General features: G+C 39.6%; 1 protein-coding gene across 3 annotated transcripts in view; it reads right to left on the reverse strand.

Moving 5' to 3' along the window:
- Positions 1–3,128: 3,128 nt before the first annotated feature.
- Positions 3,129–17,079, reverse strand: part of syt7b (synaptotagmin VIIb) — a 99,059-nt gene continuing 85,108 nt past the window's right edge. For all 3 annotated transcript variants that reach the window (XM_069174302.1, XM_069174303.1, XM_069174304.1), the window contains 6 exons: positions 15,846–15,981; positions 9,574–9,841; positions 9,304–9,473; positions 8,857–8,971; positions 8,447–8,646; positions 3,129–6,708 (listed from right to left, as the gene is read on the reverse strand). In XM_069174302.1, coding sequence (XP_069030403.1) covers positions 6,604–6,708; positions 8,447–8,646; positions 8,857–8,971; positions 9,304–9,473; positions 9,574–9,841; positions 15,846–15,981 — 994 coding nt within the window. In that variant the 3' untranslated portion in view covers positions 3,129–6,603. The remainder of the gene's footprint in view (positions 6,709–8,446; positions 8,647–8,856; positions 8,972–9,303; positions 9,474–9,573; positions 9,842–15,845; positions 15,982–17,079) is intronic.

Consider the following 17,079-nt stretch of genomic DNA (forward strand, 5'->3'; position numbering starts at 1 on the left):
CAGATGGCAGCAGATCCCTTCAGTGTCAAATTCAAGCACTTTATGATCTCTGGCAAATGGATCATCCAAAACCATATCTCATATACATTTATTTTGATACAAGATACAGTGTGAACATATCAGATTGTAGCAGGTTTATGCAGATGGTGAAGAGTTGAAAGCTGCATGAAAAAAAAAACAAGTTATGTTACTGTTAGTAAATTACTGAATTTGGAAGAAAGATATTATTCCTGGAATATGCTGTGTATTATTTTTTACTACTTTTATGAAACAGTGAAATTTTCTGTCAAGCTAAATTTGCAGTTAGATCACTTTTAGTTAACTTGAACCCATGTAAACGAGGTTATTTTTCTCTCCTCCACGACCAGATCAGCGTGTGATGACTATGGGTGAGATTTCTTGTCCGGCTGTGTGTCATGTCGGTTCAGTGGAACCTTGTACTGAGTGCAGAAGGGAGATGCCCTCTGGCCACGAGATGTGCACAGAATCACTAAACAGATGACAAGCCTGCTTGTGTACGTCCACAGAATTATAATGTACACATGATCCGTGGGCAGTCAAGGTGTCACACAAACAGGGAAATGTTCCAGATATGTTCCAGAGACAAATGTTTATATGCATTTTTCTTCTTGCTCATCACTTTGTAAAGGAAAATGTTGTGTAAGAATGACCTCCTTCCTTTTTTTTATGCTGTCAGCTTGTCTTAAAATAGACCGAGATGATGTCAGAAGGGTTCCCCTCTGTGTTTTATTCACTCTTCTGCCATCTGTCTCATCATTTTGCCTTAATCATTGGTGGAAATTAACGAAGTACATTTACGCAAGTAAGAAGAAAAAAGATGTAGGTACTTCACTCAAGTGTTTTCAATTTCTGTGATTTCCACTCCACTTAATTTCAGAGGGAAATATTGTTAATTTTTACTCTTACATACTCATTTTACGTAACATATTTGGAGGGTTCTAGCTGGTCACTGCAAGATCAGGAATTTACATGAAAATACTGATAAATAAAGTTTAAACCAGTGGTTTACATCAACAATTTCATGTTGTGACCATGTGTCCAATTGTGGACTCCAACAAGATGTCTGTGAGCTGTTTGTCATTCCACCAAAGAGTTCAAATCTTATGAAAAAAAAGAAAGACAGCAGGGAAAAGTCCAAAAGATGAAAACCAGTGTAACAGAATGGTGTTGTTTTCCCTTTTTTCTCTTCCATTAGTCATCTGATGACCCCTCAGAATAGAGAGTCTTCATCCGTGCCCTCTAAGGCACCACACTACCTAGTTGTATATAAAGTAATGACCACTATAATATAATAATGTATATCAGTCAAGGGTACTTTTACATTTGATTTATAAGATCATTTTATCACTAGTGCCACTGCATTATATATTTCAGAAGTAGTTTGAATCCAGAACGTTAACTTGTAATATAGTAGTCTTACATCACTATTATGGTAGTTTGTCTTATAAGTAAAAGATCTGGATACTTTTCCCACCTCTGTAGTAGCTGCATGTGATCCACGGTGGCTGTCACAATTCCCCACCTTAGAAAAAAAAAAAAAAAAAAAGGAGTCCAACCTTAAGATCCCACATGCAGGGGAAGCACAATTCATGTCTTCATTGCTGTGAGGCTTGTTTAGAGTGTATATTCATCAGTTGCCCACGCACACCCACTGTGCCTATCTGTAGCCCAGCGCTCCTGTCATCCTCCACTGCTGTTTCCTGTGTCGTGACAGCTCTCTGTTTTATCCTCAGCCCCTGCCGTCACCCTTGGCTCCCCAAGAATTTCAATCTCGTGCTTTTTTTTCTGTTATTCCAGTACCACCACCATCACCACCACCATCACCACCATCACCACCACCATCACCACCACCATCAGCACCAGCAGCAGCAGCAGCAGCACCTCGAGCCTGCCTCCTGTCTTCCCATGTCTACTGGAGAGTCGTGCACAAAGGAAAACTGCACTCACTGGGAGGAGAGAAGGGCTGCCAGGTTTCATTTTAAGAATGGAAGTGTTAGATTAGTTGGTAAATTAAACACCCTCTGTCATCATTACATCACACACAGTTTTTCTTTTAGATGTTATCTTGTGTTGAGGATGCCGTGAAATTTAACAAGTAAGAGACAATGTCCTTAATTCTAGAGATCAGCACCAGTTCTGTTGATCCATGTTAATTATCCTTCCAACCACGACCCTATTTGTGACTGGGGTGGAGGAGACAGTAAAATACAGAGCAAATATAGCCATGTATTTCCAGCAATGTTAACTGTCACTTAATCAGTTGGTCCATGTATTTGCAATTAAATGTCCAGAAAAGAAGTTGATGATATCAACATCAAAGATCTGACTCCATGAATTTCTTTTTTCCTTAGATGAAAACTGTAATTAAAGTTTCGCAGTTCACGATCAAAACTTGCAGAAAGAACTTTGGGGTTGTTGGTTGAGTTACATTAATCAGTGGTGGAAGAGAACCAAGTGCATTTGCTCTATTACATTTTTGAGATACTTTCAATTTCATGTTGCTTTATACTTCTATTTCATAAAACTTCTACATAAAACACACACGGCAAGCTAATCATGTATTGCTAAAGACTAAACCTACAGAGTTTTCCAACCTTCTTGCTTCTCTCTGACAGTTGTACAAAAAAGGGTATTTGGACTGATTTCCTCAAAAAAAAAAAATTCTCAAATCTTTCATTTAATCGTTTGAGATAAAAGAGCAAAAACAGCTGAGCAGAATGTGCAGCATCACATTGTTTTTTTTTTTTTCTAAATTCTCATCAGGGTTATTAGATCTCAAACCCTCAGATTCATCTTGTGTTAAAATAACAGGTCACCACTTCAAGCTATAAGAGTATGTTGCTTTCACATTGAAGCATCACAATTTATTTTCATCAGAGATTTTTCTTTCTTTTGTTAATTTGAGGACATTAATTGTTCTGTAATTTATTTAAAAAGGATTTATAATGTAGGACTTGTTATTGAATAACTTTAGATTCCTGTAAAGTACTTACAATTAAAGTCGATCTGAATACTTCTTCCTACATCTTTGTAGGTGTCTGCCTATACTGAAATAAATAAACCTTTTCTACGTGTAATAAATAATTAAAAAAAAAACTTTTGAAAAATTCATAGCAATACCAGACCAGAAGTATCTTTGTTTTATATACACATTTATATTATTATATACACTGTACAGATTTCAAAAAAATAAAAGGTTGATATTTAACATTGTGCACCCCACGGATGTGTAACTACAAAGAGAGATGGGAGTGAAAGAGGGGGGGTTAGTGATACCAAGGACAGACAGATATCAACAACCCCAGTAAATACTGATGAGTTTTTCTCTTTTTTTTCATACAGGAAAGTTCACAGTCATTTGTACAGTATATAAATTAAAATGTTGCTGGTTAACCTCTCTTTGTCTCAAGCAGTCCCTAAAGAGAATGCCCTAAAACAGAAATGCGAGCTTGTCCAGTAAACTATACCAGTGAGTGGTATTTAGCCAGTAAAGAGCGCATTAAGAATATTTTTTTTTTTGCTCAATTTTTTAAAAATATACCAAACCCTGACTGATCTTTAACCAATGTTTAAGTTGCATTGACTGAAGTGACTTTCACTAGGCCTTTGGAATGTAATGCTTTGACAGCAGCATTCAAAAATAATCCCTTGATTAACACACAGGGCCATCAGGATGGACAGATGACGATGTTCCTGGTTATTTTGGGATGCTCCGATGCTCTGCTCTGACCTGAGACGTAGCTAACAGTGATGCAAAGAGGTGACGATTATCTCCTGTCTCACCTCCCCCCCCCCCTTTTCCTGACACTGAGAGAGGGAGCGCATATGGTGAAGAGCAAGGCGTGGCGAGGTTTATAAGGCACACACAGAACACTTTGTGCCAGAAAGCATGTGTGCACGATGGGGGTGTTTTGGGCGAGCGCCAGCTGTGATGTTAAGGAGCCACTCTTCTTTTTTTTTGGCCTCTGTGAATCAGATTGGACCAGATAAGAAGGACAAATAGGACATTGAGGACAAAATGTTGGTAGCTGCTTCTGTCTGAACTAAGAATCTGGTGTATAATGCTCAGATAAAACAGGTTTTATGTGGGGTTGTTGTAAAGCTTGTTTGTTCCATTTTTCCTGTGACCTTCACTCTCAGCTCGTGTGAGATTTGCCTCCTATCAAGCCAAACGTCCTTGTTAAACCACACGAGGAAAATAACCCTGCTGTGAAGAGAGGTTTGTTCCAGCATCGTCGTCAACAAGTGCAGTGATTAAAAAAAACACACCAAAAAAACATATTTCTTTGTACATCTGGATTCATACAGAATAAAAACAGTTAACAATGCTGCTCTGTATTAAACTGCCAAAATAGAACTTAGTGCAGGAATACACAGAGGGACTCAGTAAACACAATCACACAAACTGAAGTTAAAACATTGACACTCACCCACAGTGCAAACACACACACACACACACACACACACACACACACACACACACACACACACACACACACACACACACACACACACACACACACACACACACACACACACACACACACACACATCCAGTAGGCAAGACCAAGCAGTGGAATGTAAAAATACTTTTCCCCCTCAGATGTTATTACTCTCATTTGTTTGCATTCATCCGATCAGCACATGTCTATATGGGACTTGAAGGAGGTCACAATCAGGCAGTAAAGCACACCACTGGAAGACTGACCTGCACTTAGTTCAAAACTCCCTGAACAACACAAAGTCAGGTCTTATATTGTCCTCAGACTCATAGTGGTCTGTAAGAATAGAAAAGAAAATAATTATATTATTCTGTAACTCCGATACGAGGTTTATTGCACAGATTAATGCAGCTGATAAGACATATAGTAACATGGGTGACGGGGATTGATTAAATCATGATTTTCTGATATGTTACCATCTGTAGTCATGTACTGCCTGCATTCATACATTGTCAGTTCACCCAAATCACAAAAATTCTCAGACTGGATAGTAGAAGTTTGAAAAAAAAACAAAAAAACCCTCAAGGTCTACTTTCTCACTTTTCTCTTTTTGACTTCATGTCACAATGCAACTCAGCAGTTTGCTCAGTTGAATCAAAGATTTCACCACAGACCTGTTCAAGTTTGAGGCTTGCACAAAGTGGCGCTGCACCAAAATTAACCAGTTGTGGGGTTGATGCTGTGAGGTCCTTTTGTATTTGGTCTTCCTCAGGGTGTTGTAGATTTTGGTCTCCATTTGGTCTCTCTCGGGGGGGTACTGTAAAATTAAAGTAGCTTATCTGTTTTACTGGATACTACTAATTAGAAAGTACTGATATGTGGGTCTGTAATTTGGGCAGACGGACTTGAACCTTAGTGACCTCCTCCACTTTGTTAAATTAACGTCAACAACACAAATTCTAACAATTCTACCATCATTATCAAGGGCCATTTTGTTTTCCAACAATATCTTTACTTTAGCTGTGCGAGTCAAAAATAGTCCCTCACACACAGACAAACATACACACATACAAACACATTGTTCCACATGTTCACTTTTGGAAGCTGCTTTTTGCTCATTTTCTGTGTCTGGAAGAACAAGTTGATTCTCTAAGTTCTTTTGAAACAAAAAAAATTAAACACAACATTAATCACTTGACTCTTTTTTTTTCCTGTCCATCGGGATTCTTTTCCAAGAAAATTGGAAATTCTTTTTTTTTGACACTTTCCCTAGTAGACCAGTGTTAAATGTTCATGTTCATATCCTTTTTTTAAATTTTTATTTCTTGCTGAAGGACTTCATTTGGGGTCACAGCACATCACCCACAGCACGCACAGACGACAAAGGGTTCCAGCCAAGGGAGAATTATTACAGTGGTACCAGAGTAAGAGTGAAAAGTTAAAAAGATCAAACATGAGTCGAGTGACAAGAGTCCAGTTCCATTTTACATACAGCCCATCACTCTTCCTTTGCCTGCTTCGGTTTTCCTGATTTTCCAGGCATTTTTAAGGGTATGGAGGAACAGTGACAGAAACGGAAGAGGACTTGAACGAAAAAGGCGAGAAGCAGGGGGAAGATTCCTCACTGCAACACCGGATGTAAGTGGTGAATTAAGGGTCCAGGTCAGAGCCATTCACACTCATCTGCATGTTTGACCACAGCCCGTGTTGCTGCAGTAGAGGATTGTTGGAATATCAGTTTTTTGGTTGGTAGTTTGTATTCACGGGTAGCTGCTCTGATGTTAAACGCTGGGAATGGATGACACGATGGAGGAAAGACTGAAGGATATCTCAAAAAAATAAAAAAGGAAATCTCGAAAGAGGGCACCAGGAGAAAGCAAGTAAAGACATCAAAGACATTTTAAGTTCAGACAAATGGATGAGAGGGGGGTCAGGTGGGAATCAGAGCTTGACAAGGGTGAAATTTAAGGATGGTGTCACGAGGACTGAGGGCAAGGAATATCAAAGAGGCCTGAGAACAAAGACGTGATACATGGTCTGCAGTCCAACACTGCAGTGTAGGTGATATGTTCTGAGGGCAGGAGCTGATGTCGAATTATGGGAAGAAAAAACACTGTAGGCAGATTGGTTACTGGGTCCTTCAGGCCTTGAGAGCATGCCACTGGGCCACGGTAGTACGAGGATGACCCATCATGTCTTTCCAGTGTTTTACCTCTGCAGGGCCACTCTTCCATGAAAGATAAATCTGTGAGGAAGAGAAGTAACTCCGGTATTATTACACAGAAATTGATGTTATTTGTAAAGAGCATTCTCCAAAACAAATAGATAAATAAAGAGCATGGTATTATGTGAAGAAAACCCTCACTTTAAGTCGTAGGAATAGCCCTTCTTTCACCACTGAGTCTGTCACTCTAACAGGAATTTAACCAGAGGCAGAAAAAGAGCCATAAGAGGCTAATGCTGTCAATCTCATGACGAACAAACACAGAGTCCTTACTGGAAGGGAATCTAATGTACAAAGAAGCACCTGATCTGTACATGAAATATTGCCTTCATTGTCTTTTTAGCGGCCTCAAGCTTTTTGTGAGTGTGATATTATAGGCAACATATTATAAGTGCTGCGTTTAGGCAGATAATGTATGGGATTGGGATGGAAACAAGTATAGCACCTGCAATTACTGTAGATGCATATGAATGGCAGTAAGTAGCTCATCCATGCTGCACACGGCATAAAGATTTTTCTTACAGCGCCTGATGGAACAAGGATTTGATCTGAGCTTCGACGTCTTCCCAGCGTGTCAGACAGAAATAAGATATTTTTGACTTCTGTTACAACTATAAAGTATATATCTACACTCGTGAAGAAAAAGATGTTGGGTTTAAAATCAACAAAGAGGTTAGTGGTTATAGTTAGGTATTGATATATAAATCAGTACTCAGATAAAATGGATGTGGATAAAAAGTCCTAATAAATTATCTGGAAAAGAAAAATGTAATTTGTCAATAATTATACATGAAGCTGAAACTGAAACTGTGTTAAACAAGTACACGTCCAGTGAATCAGTTCATGTTCATCGTAGTGCTTGTGTAGCCAAAACTCTTTCAATCAACGCTCTGCAACAATGTGACTTCATCGACAGGCGACAATACGATTAAACATACAGTATCTGAAGGATTTTCTTTAATTAATGGATGATGATTGGATATTTATTTTTTACCTCGGTGAGATACTGAACACTCCCTCCTTGTTGCTGAGGCGTTGTACTGGGTAGTGTCTCTTTGACTTGGGTGTATGAGTAATTTTGGCATTTGTATCTATGTAGCATTAGCATAGCATCTCGTGAGTTAGCGAGACGTTTCATTGTTGAAGATACATAGTACGTAGTACATTTTATGTACCTGAAAACAAAGGTTGTTTTTTTTTTTTTTACAACAGAGCAATTTTTTTTAGACATTATTCTAGAATTAAACTAAAGTAACTCAACTGACCACGACCAAAATCTCATGAAATACTTGTCAATACTTGGTGTCCATATTCTCATTTATTGGCACCAAATTACACAGTTTTCTTTCAAGGAAACATTTCAATATTTAGGAGGAGATTAAGAAATGTCAACAATCTGATCTTCTCCTTAAAGACAAAAATGAGATTTTCTTGGAAACAATTCTCAACTGAAATTTTCAGGCATCAGAGGAAATATTCTAGTTAAAGTTAGAAGGGTTTGGACAAACCTTGTATCCAGTAACAATGGACATTGTATTGCACATATGTACTTAGATTCACCTGCAACTGTCTAACTAAAGCAGCTAGCATTTGTTATTTGTTTTAAGTTCCAATGCAGAAGACTAGTCTGTATGTTCCAGCAGGGGTCAGTAGAGACTGTCTCAATGAGCAGCTGCTGATGGTCTGTCACAGAGTCAGAAAAACCCAGAGGAAGAAGAGGAAGAAAGAAGGGAGAGGCGAAGAAGAGGGAAGGAGATACCTTTCCAATGACATCATTGCGACTGAGTCTGTCCTTGTCCATGACGGTGATAATTATGGTGGTCTCCCTCAGCACGTGGGCAGGCACGTCAAAAGGGAAGGACTCGTTGAAAACAGGGTTCAAACAGCACTTCATTACCACTGTCTTCTTCTTCTCCACGCGCTTGTCCTTGTGCATCAACCACAATTTAACGTAGGGGTCTGAGGAGAGGGAAATGTGCCAGTTTACAAGATCTCATTCCTGTTTTCCATAATCAAAAGCAATGTTAGTGAGGTACTGTTGATTTCACGTCATTTCCCAGTAGAAAACAACAACAACATAAAACACAATTTTATCATTTTCATGTGGAATCAGTAATGATGTAGAAGGGCATCAGTAAAAGGATGTGGGAGATGAAGGAGCATCTTTACCAGAAGTGCCTCCGATGTCCATGGCTTTGAGGTTGCGGGCTTTGATGATGCTCACAGTGATGGTGTTGGCTGTGGGGTTGTAGCACAGAGACACCAGCAGATCCCCTCGGCTTCCCTGGAGAAATCATACACAACAACAGCGAATTGTTTACTTTTCATCCCCTTTTTCACATGACTCTGCCTTCTGTTGCTTGCTGTGTGCTTCTGTTTCTTCCTCTGGCTGTCTGTGTATTTTCCATCTACCTGTGAGCCTCTCCATATTCCCTTCTATCCCTGCTCCCACCATCACACTGCCACATCTCCCCCGGGAACATCACGGCAGCCAGGAATGACATCACCCGTTACATTCTGTCCCATCTTCTCTTTCTCGTCACCCCCCCCCCCCCCCCCCCTCTACTCCCTGTTCCTTTGCTTTCCACTACCCCCCCCTTTTTCCTTCTTACTCACGCTGCCATCGCTACATGGTTTCAGCTCCTTCCAGAAAGTCTGCATGTTGGCCAGGTCCAGTTTGTTGAGGGGGATGGACACCTCTCCTATGGGGTCGTTCCTGCTGAAGCGGTCGTAGTCAAGAACCTGCAGGTATAATGTCCTCTGGACCACCTTTTCATAGGGAAATCCTGAAAAAGATTTTTTTTTGCCGTGATGCACTCAGAAAAGCAACAGCATAAGAGTGCATGCATGGGCTGTGAACGTCAAGGAACGTTTCCTCCATCATACCCTCAAACAGGAAGGTCTCGTTCCAGTGGGGGTTTAGATTCTTTCTCTTCACTTTGGTCTCCAATTTGTGCTTCTTGTCTGGCAGCAGGTAAAGTTTCACAAATGGATCAGAGGTGCCGGAAAAGTCCTTCGCGGGCAATTCCTGGCCCTTGAGAATTTTGACAGTGAGGGTGGAGTCCTGAAAACTGTACCCAACACTGAACTGAATACGACCCAGCTTCTCACACACTGGACCCTCATGTTCCTCCTCCTCTGAACCTGGTGACAGCTGAAACATGCAGGAGGAAGAGGAGATACACGTTATGTTATTTCTTCTCTATTATGGGTGAAACTTTATTTTGAAACAAGACATTACAAGGTCTAAACTTAGTGTTCTGAATAAAATTTACATCTTACAGAGATCTACTATGAGCCAACATCAAATTAGGTTTCACTTGCGATTCATTTAGTTTTAAGATTGCAATTATCATTTTATTTTAGTAAACAAAATAAAGAAAAAACACACAGTTACCATTTTAACAATGTTTGGAGTTTTAGGTGCTGTTGGATTGTACAGTATGTTTAAAGGATGGAAACTGCCCAAATCAAATTAAATGAAGAAATAAATATATTAATATGCCATTAAATTCACCAACAATTATATGAAAATACATATAGTTATTAATTAATTGATAAGCTGTGACATAAATTAATATTTCTTTTTTAATTTGCTTCTGTATCCATTTATTTTTAAATTAATTGCCCTATTCATTTACTTTCCCATTTAGTTTTCTTCCTTATTTATTAATGTATTCATTTTTAAATGAAAGTACAACCTTTTATGATGGAGCTAAATAAGGTGAAGAACAACAAAATACAAGATAAGTCAACCAATGTCCTGTTTCTGAATTAACACTGTTTCCACTAAATAGTAAATTTTTTGTCTGCCAATTTATTGTGTGTCCAAATTGGGGTAAATGTTTGCACAGTTTCAAAGAACAATGGTACAAAAATATAGTGTCCACATTAGCTACACTACTTTTGACTACCAGTCACACTGCAATGTGTTGTATTGTGTATCTATTGTGTTGTAAGCTATAATATTATAGCTTATAGCTAAATCGTGGTCATGCAACAACCCCGCCACCAGTACTGACTCAAAATGGTGATGATTTATAAGCGTCGGAGATTTCACTTCACCACTCAATATTGGGCAAATTACTGAGAGCCTGTTCTCTAACAGGGAGGAGAGAGTGGGTGAACAAGGAAGTGACTTTAAATAAGACTGTAGTATCATACAGCATTAGGTGTACCTAATGAAGTTATACTAGAGTCTGTAAGGGTACAGTTTATAAAATGTAGTAGCATGGGAGTTGCACTTCTATTATCACAACATCAGGCAAAACACTGCAAAATTCACAGCATGTTCACACACAGATTTAACACTTCCAGAAGAGTGGACAGGTGGTAGCCCACTAAGTATGAGGACTTAGACTTCCACTCCACAGGGGGCACTAATTCTGCATTTCAACATAAAAATCCACAACTCCTAACAAGCGAATGGGCATAATGTTGTGTCACGCGGCTACTGTCTGCCGTGTGATTAGAGCAGAAACGGTGCATGGCTGTGTGGAGATGAGAGGCAGATTATCTATTGGTAGACAGACCCTCTGAGGGACGGTGGCGTAGCCTGGAGGGGAGGAGAGAAAAATCCAGTTTAAAAAGTGCTATCTGATGGGGGACAGAGCTGGGGGCATTACTCAAGGAGCGGTTCCAGAAATGTAATATCCAATTCTGTATTCTCCCACACATTTCTGATGGTGCTGCTCAGCCTCATTCTCCATGCTGAATATGATCACTTTTCATTATGCAGTCCTCCACCCAACAGCTGGCCTAAATTGCTTTACCCGATATTCTGCAATTGGACACTCTCTCTTTTGCCCAGAGTCCTCCCTTCTTGTTCAGTTTTTTAATTATCCTCCCTAATTTCTTTTTTCTGAAACCCAAACAATTGTCGGGCAGTAGATGCAAATTCTCTTGGAGTACAAAACATGGCAAAAAAGGTTTGCAGATTAATCTGGCGATGTCGTTTTTCTTGTCATTTTAAAATCTGTTGAAAAGACCGAAATCAACACTGAAATGAATCTGCTAACAAGCATTGTCTATCTAAAGCCTGATATAGCTCAATCCACCGAAACGTTGACGTCTGTTGTTGTCCAAATCTATAAAAAAAAAAAAAAAAAAAAAATCAGATATAAGACACATGTTGAGCTGCGTCAACGTGGGTACTGTAATTAATTTTGAGTCAGTCCCACATACACTTTCCTGCTACTGTAAATACTGCTATACCCATAAAATATAAACCAATTTGCAGCTGAAAGCAGTCCACATAAATTCATCATTTACTCTTTTCTGAGTCACATTTTCTAAAACCTGCAGTGTTCATATTATTCAGACAAATACATCTCAAAAATAAATTATATATTTGTCTCCAGTTTCTAAAGATTCAGTAAGAATGAATGGGCTTGGTGCTGAGGGGAGTACGGAGAGATGGACTCAAACACCAACCCATTACTGGTGCTGGTGTTTTCTTGACAGTAAAAAAAAAAGAAAAAAAAAAGGGTTCAATATCGCTCGCCTTATTCTTTAAATAAATAAAGCATACTGTATTGAAACCTCTGTATGGATGTGTGATAATAAAGAGGTGAAGACACTTTCTCACCACACTATTCACGGCTCTGTGAGCGTCACACAAAATGAAAGCAGTGTCAGAGTGCATCCTTTTTGATAAGAAGCATGTGATACTGACAGGACCCTCATCCATCTTCCCCCAACCCTCACCTGCAACGCTTTCAGAAGGTTGAATGTATATATACTCTGATGTTCAATGCCATTTCACACTCTCCTTTCACTCAGTGCAATGTGTGGAGTAAAGTCATGTGTACATGGCCACTGCTTGTCCCACAGCAGCACAAGTGGTTCAAAAGTGCAGGATGGGTATTTTCAGCATGAACGGAGGGGTTGTGTAATATATAGACGCCATTGGCAAAACTGCCCAGAATAAATATTATCATTAGGCACTACCACTGTGAATTCCTCAGACACACCATGAAACCCACATAATTACACACTGCTCATGCCCATCTCTGGGATATTCTCACAGCACTGCATGTTCTTTCACAGCTAATTACCGAACCGCGCTGAATAAGGCGCATGTCCCCTCCTTTCCCAGTGTCTCACTTCAGAGTGATGATTACTGTATGTTTCAGTTAGCGGCTGTACGGCTATAACTAACTAATGCCTTACAGGTGGGTGAGCTGAGTGGGATGGAGATGGTACTTTGTGAGTGATCAAAGACTCAGGAGAATGAAACTTCTCATACAACTTTGCTCATTTGAAATAAAGTGTGTGGGCTCTCTTTTCTGTCTTCTCCTGGACCAACAGATGGCATAATTTACAGAAGCTGATAAAATAGTTCATGTAAAAACCTTGTGCAAAATGTCTTATTTTGAATGAGGGGTAGATTTTTGAGTTTTGTCTATAATTACGATCAAATACCGTAGCAAAACATTGAAATCTCATAAGCAGGGCCACCCAATATGGGGTAAGTGGGCCACATTTGGCCAGCACTTTCTATATTTTGGCCCACCACGATATTGAAAAGCTCATGCTTATTCTCCTTATACTTAAGTGCTGTAATATCCTACCCACAATGATTAAGTACTGTAAGTTTTGTATTGCTAAAAAGTACATTGTATGAGTTTTATGGGAAAGTACAGCAGAGAAGTGCAGTAGCACTTGTCAAAATTTCAAAAATTCTCGTCTTTAGCGCCCTCCGTTGATGTAACCCTAATGCCAATTAGTGATGGTGCCTAACTAACTTCCAGGGAAAAGATGTCAGGGACCTGAAAGTTGGTGTGCGTGATTATCTTTAGAACCCCCTTATGCCTGTAAAGTTTCTCATCTCTAATGCTCTCAGTTGCCGTAACCCTCACCTTAACCCTAACCCTAATAAGTGATGGTGCCAAACTAACTCCCAGAAAAAAGATGTCAGGGACTTGAAAGTTGATGAGTATGAATGTCTTTAGCATCCCCTTATGGCTGTAAAATTTCTCATCTCTAGCGCCCTCCGTTGCCGTAAACCTAACCCTAACCCTAACCCTCCGTTGCCTTAAACCTAACCCTAACCCTAACCCTAATAAGTGACGGTGCCAAACTAACTCCCAGAGAAAAGGTGTCAGGGATCTGAAAGTTGGTGTGCGTGAATATCTTTAGGCCCGACTTAAACCTGTAAAGTTTCTCGTCTCTAGCACCCCCCGTTGCCGTAAACCTAACCCCAACCCTAACCCTCCGTTGCCGTAAACCTAACCCTAATCCTAACCCTAATAAGTGATGGTGCCTACCTAACTTCCAGAGGAAAGGTGTCAGGGATCTTAAAATTGGTGTGTGTTATTGTTCTTAGGCCCCCCCTTATGCCTGTAATATCTGGCGCCCATAGCGCGCTGCCTTTCAAATCCCTGACTCCTTTCCTCAGGAAGTTAGAGACCACCACATATTTTTCCTGGTTATTACCTAGGATTAGGTTTAGGTAAATTGACCTTTGACCAAGTGGTGGTTTCATTTCCTATGGAATCCTTCAGTTGAACCGGACGACAGAATGTATGAATAGATAACCAGATGTTTGATTCCTTATCATCTAAATTTACCTTTTAGGTACTGGTAATTGCATTTTCTCAGGTTTCAAGGGTTTTATCTTTTTTTCATGGTTATGTGAACCAGATTTTGAAATGTTTAACTTTTAGCTAGCAATTTATCATTATGGCGCTTAGGATAGCGAGTTAAATTTGTCCACACACTTCCATTGGTTCCCTATAAAGTTGACCGACTGGCACCTGATTAGACCTCTCAAGTCCAATCCACCTGCACCTAATTGGACCTCACAAACCCGATCCTCGGACACCTGATTGGGTCTCACAAGCCCGACCCAGCAGCACCTGATTGGACCTCATTGATCACACCCACTTCACTCTCATTGGTTCATTTTAAATTCCACCTGTTTGCTCTCATTGGTCAGGGCGGGATTACCAAGGGGTGAGGCCAACAAGGGGTGGGGCAAACAGGGGAAGAAGGAGTTGAGGTCAAAGGTCACCATCCATCAAATTTTGACAAGTGGAACTGCATTTCTCTCCCTTACAGCATTGTGCTGTTAAGGTTCCCTGTTAAATTACACTAGCCGACATCATATATATGAAAAATAATGCTGTTCTCTCTCTCCTGCTACTGCGCATGTGCTGCTAGTATGTCCTATATCACTGAGTTTGGGCTGCCAGTCAAGATGAGAGATCGAGGCAGAGACACACTGATGAAAGAAGATTTAGAAAAAACTGACAAGATGACTGTTTTTGTCAATACAATTACTATCAAGCAGCTTAAAGAGTACTGTTTTACATTTAGAATGTTCAATTTCCATAAAATAATTTACATTTTAATGAAATGTAAGTGTAAACTCAGTGTAAACTGTAATTTAACATCTAATTTTGACCCGTGGCCCTCCATCCAGATACATTTTTTGCCCTTCATAGGAAAGAATTTGAGCACCTCTGCTCAAAAGGAACTGGTGTGATTTGACAAGCAGATAGGCGAGGTAAGTAAATAATGATTGATGTTTACAACAGTTTAATTTTAATGCTAATATTGTCTGTTCCGTTTGACAAACCAAGGGGTTGGCTGAAAACGTACAGGACTCTCAGGCTATTTGTGTTTCTTGTGTTTTTCAAGACCTCAACGAATCATTTTGTAAGCTAGCCTAATGCAAAAATTGGACACTAGTTGTAAGAAACTAGAATTGTCCTTTTTCACTGATAATCAATTAATTCATACTGCCTTAAACGAGCAGATAGAACCAAAGCAACACATATACAATGAACACAAACAGTGTATAGGAGGTGGCTAAATTTATTTTAAGATGATGTAACCTGCTGTTCATCGGTGACACCTGTTTTCAGATTTTTATTTTATTCCGTCTACTCCCTTAGCTCATCTCCCGCCTCTCTGTCTCAAGACCTTCATGTAACTTTCATCTTAGATCAGGAAAGATGATGTGGAAGCACCAGTGAAGTGTCTCTGCCTTCCTATTTATTATGATTTAGAAGGCTTTGCTGACAGTAGTCCTCCTCCTCTAAATATAGATGTGTTCAACAATGCAGAAAAGAGAGCGCAGATGAGTTACTGGTGTGTCAATAAAAATGTGTCTCATGGGGCTGCAGATGAACTGTGTTGATATTGTGTGTTACCATGAGCATGTCGCTGGTGACTGAGTTGGCCAAATCAGAAACAGAGGAGTTGGCGTCATGGCTCGGCCCCGGGCGGCGTCCGCTCTCGTCTGGGGTCTGACCTCTGGGGCTGCTGCCTGGTTTGTTACCCGGAGTTCTGTTGAAATGAACACAAACAAAGTCACATAAATATGCTGACATTGTGCATTACTGTACATTAAATGAAAACAATGTGTCCACATACTTTTGAGGAGTTTCATTCTGGGGCTGTTTTTCATGATTTGTTTGTGACCCTTAACTTCAAATGAAGGAAAATGTCCAGTTGAAGAGAATCCTATCCTTTTTCAAAATGGCTCTGCCTTGTGAACAAGTAAGATCAATGCCACTTTCACATTTGTAGGCAAAATAAACAGCTGGCGAGCAGCAGGTTATTTTAGCTTAGCATAAAGATGGGAAATAAGTGGAAACAGCTAGCCAGTCTCTATGGTAACTGAAACATTAACACATTATTGTCCATTATTTTGGATTGAGTTGTTACATAATAATGTAACTATCCATATACATTTGGCCATGTTTCTCAAGCAACAGAGTTTCTTGCTATATTTGGTTATGATAATAGATAACAAGCCTACAAACTAAACATACACTAGAGTAAAACTTTGTCCAACACCTCCAGCCACCTCACACACTGTGAATATTGTCCATACAGAAAACTGTGCTATCCCCAAAAGCAAATTTGTAATACTAGACCATTGGAAAGAAATGTTGAGAATCTGCCTGAGAATCCTTGAAACAAAAAGATAGAAAAAAAGAAAATACTAAAATTGCTCCAGGATCATATTATTTAACAATTTGGTAGACAAGAAAAACAAGGATCTGATACAAGTGTAAGCACATTGACAAATTAAACTAATGAGCACTTATTACTGGAAAAAAAACAAAATACAGACAGTGTTTAACAGCAGGTGATCTGTTAAACACAAAGGTAAAAGCACAAGTGAGATCAGAAGAAGGTTTCTTGGGAAAGATGATTCGATAAGTGAGTTAAATGTGAAGACTTGTCTTTACACAGATGTTGAGGAAAAGCAAAGAACAGGATTTGTTTTTGTTAAAAGTCAGAGGATTATTAGAGTGAACAAGGTGAGGTTACTGACTCAAATTATTGTGAGACTGAGACATCGTCAGACACAGATAACACACACACACACACACACACACACACACACACACACACACACACACACACACACACACA

The sequence above is a fragment of the Embiotoca jacksoni genome, unplaced genomic scaffold, assembly GCF_022577435.1.
Source record: "Embiotoca jacksoni isolate LCO1_2020_lvr unplaced genomic scaffold, fEmbJac1.0.p SCAF_6, whole genome shotgun sequence".
Taxonomy (NCBI): Eukaryota; Metazoa; Chordata; class Actinopteri; family Embiotocidae; genus Embiotoca; species Embiotoca jacksoni.